The 10,509-nt window shown below is 36.3% G+C and overlaps 1 protein-coding gene across 1 annotated transcript in view; it reads right to left on the bottom strand.

The window, feature by feature from the left end:
* Window positions 1–8,622: 8,622 nt before the first annotated feature.
* Window positions 8,623–10,509, bottom strand: part of LOC139755972 (splicing regulator SDE2) — an 87,265-nt gene continuing 85,378 nt past the window's right edge. Inside the window, exon 8 of the mRNA XM_071674818.1 lies at window positions 8,623–8,852. Coding sequence (XP_071530919.1) covers window positions 8,849–8,852 — 4 coding nt within the window. The 3' untranslated portion in view covers window positions 8,623–8,848. The remainder of the gene's footprint in view (window positions 8,853–10,509) is intronic.

The following is a 10,509-nucleotide window of genomic DNA, read 5'->3' as shown; positions in this document are numbered from 1 at the left end:
GTATACTGGAAGGTCTCAATAGTGTTTTGGTCAGAAAAGGTATAATTTACAAAATTTATTTATCTGTTGATATATATATCTTTATGCTTCAATTCTTCCCCCTGTAAAAATCATCCCTCAAGTGTAAAATAGCTTTAATATAAGTTTTTGGATCTCAGACACAAATTCCTTTCAGTTCATACAGTTATATTTTATGCTGCTTACTCTTTAACAACAATACTTTCCAAAATGGACCTTTCAGCAAATTTACCCATAGCTTGGCCCCTTACCAAAACATGTACAAATTGTACCAATATATATTATTATTGATATCACTCTAAGATCCCTTTCTAATGAAAGGTTCCTATTGTTTCTCCCGTATCGCTTTCCCAGGGGGTCCAGCTGCTCCAGGGCTGCTCTATACTCATTAACAGGAACAGGATGGACCCCTTTGAAGCAAGTTCTTTGACAAGAGTGTACTTTGTTTTGTTAGCTGATGATGGGAATGGTGACTTCACTTGTCATGTAGCCTCAAGCAAGCAGAATGTAGTAATGCCTACCATTATAGTTTTTCTTTTTTTCATACATTTTTTGCCTTTTCTCACATCAGTGAAGCAGCACCAGGAACACACAGAGAAATAACCTTATTCACTTACAGAATCAAACATAACATCCCACTCTCACTCGCACATCATGGCTTCAGACCCAAACACTCAGTCACCATGCTACACACTTTGAGTTCACAGAACATATCCTAGATGGATGCAACCCACCACAACTCCCCTATTGCACAGTAATAGTGGCAATAGACGTCAGCAAAACATTTGACACTATCCCCAACATATCTTTACACAAAAAATGCTTGACACCATCAATACAACTGTGGTGATTCAACTTCATAGCTGGCTGCAGTGTCACTCTCTCATTGTGGCATCACTTTTAAAACACATAAACTCTACAGAGGAGTTCCAGAGGAGGTGTTCTTTCTCCAGCTCTCTTCAACATTTTCATATATGACATCCCATTTCCTTCAGCAGACCTTAACATGAAGATAATTTTATATGCAGACAACCTCATTGTTACACCATGACACCCTGACACCACAATAGTAACATCATATATACAGCTCTTCATTACACAATTGGAACTATGGCTCATCTTCAACAGAATATCTGTGTCTCTGACAGACATGAATTCAGCCTTCAACCTCAGGTCACCTTGAATAGACAGTCTCTCCCACTGAGAAAAAACACCAACCAGTAGGTATCACATATGAGACACAATATTCATTCACTACATCAATAACATCATCACAAATGAACTCACAAACCAAATGCTCCCAGAACACTTAACTAGCACCAGATTTATATGAGAAAAAGAATCCCTCTGTATCCCATACAAACAATTTTTCCACTTCACTTTAAACTGTGCCTCACCTGCCTGGTCTTCCACTCTCTCAAAAGCAAAGTAACAGCTACAAACCCAACATAATAATGCAATCAAAACAGTAACAGGTTGCCTAGCAACAACAAACACAACATCACAGTGAAACAAAAATTCCCTCAGTACAGTCCCACCTCAACATGTTTGGCACTCATTTCTGTGTAAAAGTACTAGACTTCTCCCTCCAAACCCCCAAACCACTCTATAACTAACCACCAAGTCCCAGTTAGAAACAAAAAGCTTACCCTAGTCTTGTACATCAGTAACCTGCACTTACAGATACCCCACACCAGAGAAAAATATAGCATTGAACACAAATTCCAGAGAAAAATATAGCATTGAACACATACTCACTGATAAATTCTAAATAGTCAATATCCCTACTTCATCCCACCAGACATACTCCTGTCAGAAACCACAGTTTCCAGACAAACACAAGTCACACTGTCGTACAAAGGGTTTGGACATCACCGATCACTACAACACTAAAAACACTTTCAACATATCCCAAAACCCTTCATGCCCACGATGCACCTACCATAAATATGACATCAGACATTTACCATTCAGATGCCCTGCACTCTCCGCACTTAGACGCCCACACACCATTAAGTGGCTTTATGATCAGTGGACAATTATGGCTTCCTGAGTGCTACAGGAGCCTTGCAAGGATAGAAAGGACTCCTGGGGTGGAAAGGTCATAAATAAGTCATAAATATACACGTTAGTGTTACAGAACCCTGCCAGCATAGGGATAGGATGGACTCATGGGGCAGGAAGGAAATATATATATATATATATATATATATATATATATATATATATATATATATATATATATATATATATATATTTTATTTTGCTTTGTCGCTGTCTCCCGCATTAGCGAGGTAGTGCAAGGAAACAGACGAAAGAATGGCCCAACCCACCCACATACACATGTATATACATACACGTCCACACACGCAAATATACATACCTATACATCTCACCGTATACATATATATACACACACAGACATATACATATATACACATGTACATAATTCATACTGTCTGCCTTTATTCATTCCCATCGCCACCTCGCCACACATGAAATAACACATGAAATATATATATATATATATATATATATATATATATATATATATATATATAATAATTTCATACTATTTGCCATTTCCCGCATGAGCGAGGTAGCATTAAGAACAGAGGACTGGGCCTTTGAGGGAATATCGTCACCTGGCCCCCTTCTCCGTTCCTTCTTTTGGAAAATAAAAAAAAAAAAAATGAGAGGGGAGGATTTTCAGCCTCCCGCTCCCTCCCCTTTTAGTCGCCTTCTATGACACGCAGGGATTACGTGGGAAGTATTCTCTCTCCCCTAACCCCAGGGATAATATATGTATATATATATATATTTTATCCCTGGGGATAGGGGAGAAAGAATACTTTCCACGCATTCCCTGCGTGTCGTAGAAGGCGACTAAAAGGGAAGGGGGCAGGAGGCTGGAAATCCTCCCCCTCTCATTTGTTTTTCTTTTTTTTTAATTTTTCAAAAGAAGGAACAGAGAGGGGGACCAGGTGAGGATGTTCATTCACAGGTCCGGTCCTCTGTTCTTAACGCTACCTTGCTAACACAGGAAATGGGAAATAGTATGAAAGAAAAGATATATATATATATATATATATATATATATATATATATATATATATATATATATATATATTTTTTTTTTTTTTTCATACTATTCGCCATTTCCCGCGATAGCGAGGTAGCGTTAAGAACAGAGGACTGGGCCTTTGAGGGAATACCCTCACCTGGCCCCCTTCTCTGTTCCTTCTTTTGGAAAATTAAAATATGAAAATGAGAGGGGAGGATTTCCAGCCCCCCGCTCCCAGTCAATAATACAGTCACCCCCTTTTTTAATAATATATATATATATAAATTTAAAAAAAAAATATATATATATATATATATATATATATATTTTTTTTTCTTTTTTTAATTTATATATATATATATTATTAAAAAAGGGGGTGACTGTATTATTGACTGGTAGGTAAGGTTATTTAATGTATGTATGACTCACGGTGAGGTGCCTGAGGATTGGCGGAATGCGTGCATAGTGCCTTTGTACAAAGGCAAAGGGGATAAGAGTGAGTGCTCAAATTACAGAGGTATAAGTTTGTTGAGTACTCCTGGTAAATTATATGGGAGGGTATTGATTGAGAGGGTGAAGGCATGTACAGAGCATCAGATTGGGGAAGAGCAGTGTGGTTTCAGAAGTGGTAGAGGATGTGTGGATCAGGTGTTTGCTTTGAAGAATGTATGTGAGAAATACTTAGAAAAGCAAATGGATTTGTATGTAGCATTTATGGATCTGGAGAAGGCATATGATAGAGTTGATAGAGATGCTCTGTGGAAGGTATTAAGAATATATGGTGTGGGAGGCAAGTTGTTAGAAGCAGTGAAAAGTTTTTATCAAGGATGTAATGCATGTGTACATGTAGGAAGAGAGGAAAGTGATTGGTCTCAGTGAATGTAGGTTTGCGGCAGGGGTGTGTGATGTCTCCATGGTTGTTTAATTTGTTTATGGATGGGGTTGTTAGGGAGGTGAATGCAAGAGTGCAAGATTTTGGAAAGAGGGGCAAGTATGAAGTCTGTTGGGGATGAGAGAGCTTGGGAAGTGAGTCAGTTGTTGTTCGCTGATGATACAGCGCTGGTGGCTGATTCATGTGAGAAACTGCAGAAGCTGGTGACTGAGTTTGGTAAAGTGTGTGAAAGAAGAAAGTTAAGAGTAAATGTGAATAAGAGCAAGGTAATTAGGTACAGTAGGGTTGAGGGTCAAGTCAATTGGGAGGTAAGTTTGAATGGAGAAAAACTGGAGGAAGTAAAGTGTTTTAGATATCTGGGAGTGGATCTGGCAGCGGATGGAACCATGGAAGCGAAAGTGGATCATAGGGTGGGGGAGGGGGCGAAAATCCTGGGAGCCTTGAAGAATGTGTGGAAGTCGAGAACATTATCTCAGAAAGCAAAAATGGGTATGTTTGAAGGAATAGTGGTTCCAACAATGTTGTATGGTTGCGAGGCGTGGGCTATGGATAGAGTTGTGCGCAGGAGGATGGATGTGCTGGAAATGAGATGTTTGAGGACAATGTGTGGTGTGAGGTGGTTTGATCGAGTAAGTAATGTAAGGGTAAGAGAGATGTGTGGAAATAAAAAGAGCGTGGTTGAGAGAGCAGAAGAGGGTGTTTTGAAATGGTTTGGGCACATGGAGAGAATGAGTGAGGAAAGATTGACCAAAAGGATATATGTGTCGGAGGTGGAGGGAACGAGGAGAAGTGGGAGACCAAATTGAAGGTGGAAAGATGGAGTGAAAAAGATTTTGTGTGATCGGGGCCTGAACATGCAGGAGGGTGAAAGGAGGGCAAGGAATAGAGTGAATTGGATCGATGTGGTATACTGGGGTTGACGAGCTGTCAGTGGATTGAATCAGGACATGTGAAGCGTCTGGAGTAAACCATGGAAAGCTGTGTAGGTATGTATATTTGTGTATGTGGACGTATGTATACACATGTGTATGGGGGTGGGTTGGGCCATTTCTTTCGTCTGTTTCCTTGCGCTACCTCGCAAACGTGGGAGACAGCGACAAAGCAAAAAAAAAATATTATTATTATATATATATATATATATATATATATATATATATATATATATATATATATATATATATATATATATTTTTTTTAAATTATATTATATATTTATTATACTTGACTGCTGTTTCCCACATCAGTGAGGTATTATTTATTTTAATATTATACTTAATCGCTGCTTTCTGCATCAGTGAGGTAGTGCCAAGAAACAGACAAAGAATGGCCCATCCACTCATATACACATGTATATACATAACGCCCAAACACTGACATACACATACATACTTTTACACAGACATAAACATTTACACACATGTACATATTTGTACTTGCTTGCCTTCATCCATTACTTACTCGATCAAACCACTTCACACCACATATTGTCCTCAAACTTTTCGTTTCCTATATATATAATGGTGTCACAGGAGACTGCCAGCATGAGGTAACACTGCAAGTTAAATGCCACCTTTTGCAAGGCTGTAGCATTGGGGGTCAAGTCTTGTCAAAGAACATGTTACTCCAAGGAGTCCTCTTTTCCCTTCTGTTGGAAGTAGTGCAACCTTGGGCTGTAGGAGCCTTCAGAAAGAGGTCTGGGTTACACTAAGAGTTTTCCTTAAAAAGATGTCCTGTGTTATTTATGAATAAAGTAAAATAAGGATTTACACATACATACATACATACATACATACATACATACATACATACATACATATATACACACATGATTGGCATTTTTTCATTAGCATTCAGGACACCTCTCATCTGTTCAATACAAAAAACACAGATTCACTGTATCACAGGATACCAGAACTTATGTGTCTTCAAAAGACACAGAAGACTTACTCCTGTGCTCTGCTGCACTCACCTTGCATAGGCAACACATCACACTTCTTGACCTCTTGGGGCAGGAAAATGTCAATATATATATGTATATATATGTATATATATTATTATTATTATTATTATTATTATTATTATTAGTATTATTATACTTGATTGCTGTTTCCCGCGTTAGTGGTGTTGTGCTAGGAAACAGACAAAGAAAGACCCATCCACTCGTATACACATGAAATACACACACACACACATACATATGTATATATATGAGTCCATGGGGAAAATGAAACACGATAAATTCCCGAGTGCACTTTCGTGTAATAATCACATTATCAGGGGAGACACGAGAGAAATATAACAGTCAGTTGATATACAACGAAGAGACGTAGCTAGGATGCCATTTGGCAAACATGCAATTGTCCAAGACAGACAGTGAGCTTATCATAAACTTACTATGATGATATTAAACTTCTTGTCCATATAGTAAGTTTATGATACGCTCATTGTCAGTCTTGGATAATCGCATGTTTTCCAAATGGCATCCTAGCTATGTCTCTTCGTTTTATATCAATTGAATGTTATATTTCTCTCTTGTCTCCCTTGATGAAGTGATTATTACACGAAAGTGCAATTGTGAACTTATCGTGTTTCATTTTCCCCATGGACTCATAGGAATATACTTGATCACGCACAAAATTGTGATCTTTTCCAACATATATATATATATATATATATATATATATATATATATATATATATATATACATACAAGTACATATTCATACTTGCATTTATCCCTTCTTGGTGCCAGAAACAGATGAAGAAATGTCCTTGTTCACTAACATTTACCCACTAGCTGTCAAGTGCAATGCACCAAAACCAGATCCTCCTTTCCATAACCAGGCCTCACATACATACACACACACACACACACACATATATATATATATATATATATATATATATATATATATATATATATATATATATATATATATATATATAAACTTCCCCTCCTACAGTCTCAGTTCATTATTGCCATCTAGAGTGAGACCACTTTCTTAGAAGCTTGACAAACTGCCTTGTATCAACCATCTGTTCCTGTAGTTTGATAAGGTGGTTGAGAGCAGTAGCTATTCAACACATGATGGATATTCTTGATCAAAATATAACTAGGGTCAAATTCACTATGTTGCTGGTAGCTGGATTGCCTACCAGTTGGTCCCCCAGAGATTAAGAATGTCAGTATGAATGAAATGAACAAACCCACCAATTAGGAATTGGTTCATATTAGGATCAAAGGTTTGAAATGGACAAAGCCTCAATTGATGGGTGTAAACAGGGTTGTCTGAGTTATCCTCAGTCACTGTTCCTGCTTCATGTCTCCTTCATCTCACTGTTTAACTTATCAATGTACATCTTGTTATAGGTGTAAGGCTAAAGCCATGGCATTTGTAGTTGGAAATTTTTACGTAATTTGCAAAACCATAAAATTTGGGTTGGTGAGTTAGAAAGAGTTAAAGTCTAAATACATTACTTCATATATGAAGGTTTCCTTCAGGATGATTCTTATTATGTAAAATTGTATGGATATGAAACTCATACATTTTGAATTCATATATTTCCCTCTAATATGTATGCCTAGGCAGATAATTAATTTTCACTCATGGGTGCTTCACTGAAAAAGCTTGAGACAGCACCCGTAATATGAGTGTTCTCATTTGAGGCTGGCTTGGACCTCCCTGTACATACAGAACTGGTTGATTTATTATAGTTTTTCTATTTCTGTTTATATTTTATGGAGAGAATTATCATTAGGTTCTACCTCATTTTCTGTGTAGCTATTTTATAAGGAGCAGTGTTTTGATATATTTTGGATAAAATTTGATTTATCTTTGATCCTTACATTGGTTTTTGTATTAAAATGAAAATCCTTTGTAGGTATGAGATTCCTACCCACAATCATGAGTCCTGCACAATACCAGGCAATGTCAGAAGTTATGTTCTTGTAATAATCCTTCCAAGACTGCCAGTTAACAAATTATTTTATTTTGCATTTATGTTTTAGTCTGTCAGATTGTCTTTCATTTCATGTGAATAGTCTGCAAAAGGAACTGAATATAACCTGTTACTGTTATTCTTTATTACCCAGCCTGTGAATGGATTGAATAACACCATCCCTTGCCCCCCCCCTGTCCTCCTTGTTTTTGACAGATCCCATTTGCATGATATGGGATCTCATGTGGATAATTTCAAAACTGCTTCTTCCACACCTTATCCATTCTTCAGTTTTCTGATATAGGAGTAAAGTACTTTCATGGTGAAAGTCCAATGTGTACTTCATGTAGCAGTGTTAAATCCATCTTTCCAAAAAAACACTTCATGAATTTAAAGCTGAGTAACTCAGTAGTGTAAAATCAAGTCCTTCTTTTGCATAACATCATTCTTCTTATAAGAAAATCTCTGTACTTTCTCCTCCATATTACAGCAACATTGAAAGGTCGAGTGGTTTATTGACCCACATTGAAGTTAACTTGCTGCATGCTGCACACATTGGTTAGTGTGATGTTCAGCACAGTTTTACCTATCATCTGGGATTGAAAGTACAGTACACTACATGATAGTATCATTTGTTTCGCAATTCTGGTTTATAATTTCCTTTACTATTACACATTTATTGTTGCTATGGAAAAGGACTAGCAGAAAATAAGGGCATTAAATTTTATTTCAAAGTCCATCCATAGCTACACCATCCTTCAAAGTATTAAAATACCTTGGTTTCTATTTTGATATGTATTCATATAATTAAAGTTCAGTCCAAGATGGTAATTCCAGACAATGTGCAACCTCTTCCTATTTTCCATCTGTTCCTTGAGCCTTTCTTCAGGAATCTTGGATTGTCAGCCATGATTTACCAAAATGTCTCACTGCCATTATCTGAAAAAAAAAGAAAAGCCTAGTTATTTACTGGTAGTGTTAAATATTCATTACAACCATAACATTAAATTGTTAAACATCTTATATTTTTCATATATGCTGTATCAGTCAGTTCCAATATTTTAGTCTAAGACATTAAGATTTTCTCTTCCATACATTATACTTGGCAACATTTGCAGATTCATTAAAATCTGATTGTTCTCCCTCATCTGCAAGGTGCCTCAAGTGCACTGTCATAGGATCTCAAAGTCAAGCTACAAACTACATGAGGATAAGGAAGATAGACCTTGTCACATGAAGAGAATCTGGAGCAAGTTCTTAGTTTTTTGTACTTTGAATGTGCTCCCACCAAAGTTTCTTGGTGTCTACTTTGATTCTAGACAAGATTACTTTATTTTCCTTAGTCCTCACATAACCTGATATGTACATTTTTGTAAAGTGTCGCTGTTTAGCATCAAGGGTCCAATGGCATAACGTAATCATACTGTTGCTGTTACACTTTAAGACTTGCCTAAGGTACAATTGCAGCTTTTTCATGTGGCCTAAAATGCGTTCTCTTTTGTCAAAGCTAAGAACAGCAATAAAAGTATTCTTTTTGTATATAGAAGTTTTATGACCTCATTTTGTATATTTTCATATTCCTATTCTGAAATAACAAATGCCTCTTATTTCCTTTAAAATTAGATTGAAAGATCTTGTCAGTGTGAATGCTGTATTAATTTGAATAATGCTGTATGGAAAGTGATCACAAAGCCATATTTGGCCATTGTCCTGTTAAATTTGTTAATATATATTGTCATACAAAACAGTTTTCGTATTAGTATATCCTTAGTAATAAACACTATTATCTTACCATTTATGCCAGCAATAAACACTTTAATATTTCACTATTTATTCCAGTAATAAACACTTAATATCTTAACATTTATTCCAAGTATATTTCCTTGGTACGGTAAGATAATTTGCTGTCTGCATACATGGGCTGTTACTGTATGTAACTGGTGAATGTAATTTATGCAATAATAATGTTTTCTGATTAAACACAAAATGGACAATTGTGCAAATTAATGGATAAAATGGTAAGGCATACTCTCAAGAAAATTTAAGGACTGACACATTATCTTCATAAATCTAAAGTTCTGAAATGATGCACTGGTGGTAAATGAAAACTTAAATTTTTTTAATGAATAAAGACGCTTTCTTCATTTTTGTCTGCTGTTTCTCACCCCAATGAGGTAAAACAAGGTAAAATAATTCCCCTTCTAATTTGAAAAGTAATAGTATGGGAGAATTCATAAAAATTCTTGCGGACAAAAATAAATTCAACATGGAGCCCTTCCTTGATAACAGTTTTGTTGTCTTATTAATCTGTAATGAGTAACTAACTTGTATATGATGTGAAATGCTGATAACAGCAGTACTGTAACTAGATCAAATTATTTTGCAACTTTCAGAGATTCACACTACCTTGGTTGCAAAAGTGGTCTCTTGTTTTGCACACTGATGCAAATATATTAATGCTACATGGTAGTCACACTACCTTGGTTGCAAAAGTGGTCTCTTGTTTTGCACACTGATGCAAATATATTAATGCTACATGGTAGTCAACTCCAAATACATCAGTGCTTTGGTACACTACAGTCTAGTATGTACGAGC

The sequence above is a fragment of the Panulirus ornatus genome, chromosome 20 (genome assembly GCF_036320965.1).
Source record: "Panulirus ornatus isolate Po-2019 chromosome 20, ASM3632096v1, whole genome shotgun sequence".
Taxonomy (NCBI): domain Eukaryota; kingdom Metazoa; phylum Arthropoda; class Malacostraca; order Decapoda; family Palinuridae; genus Panulirus; species Panulirus ornatus.
The sequence above is the reverse complement of the archived record's forward strand: the minus strand, read 5'-3'. Positions and strand labels throughout refer to the sequence as shown.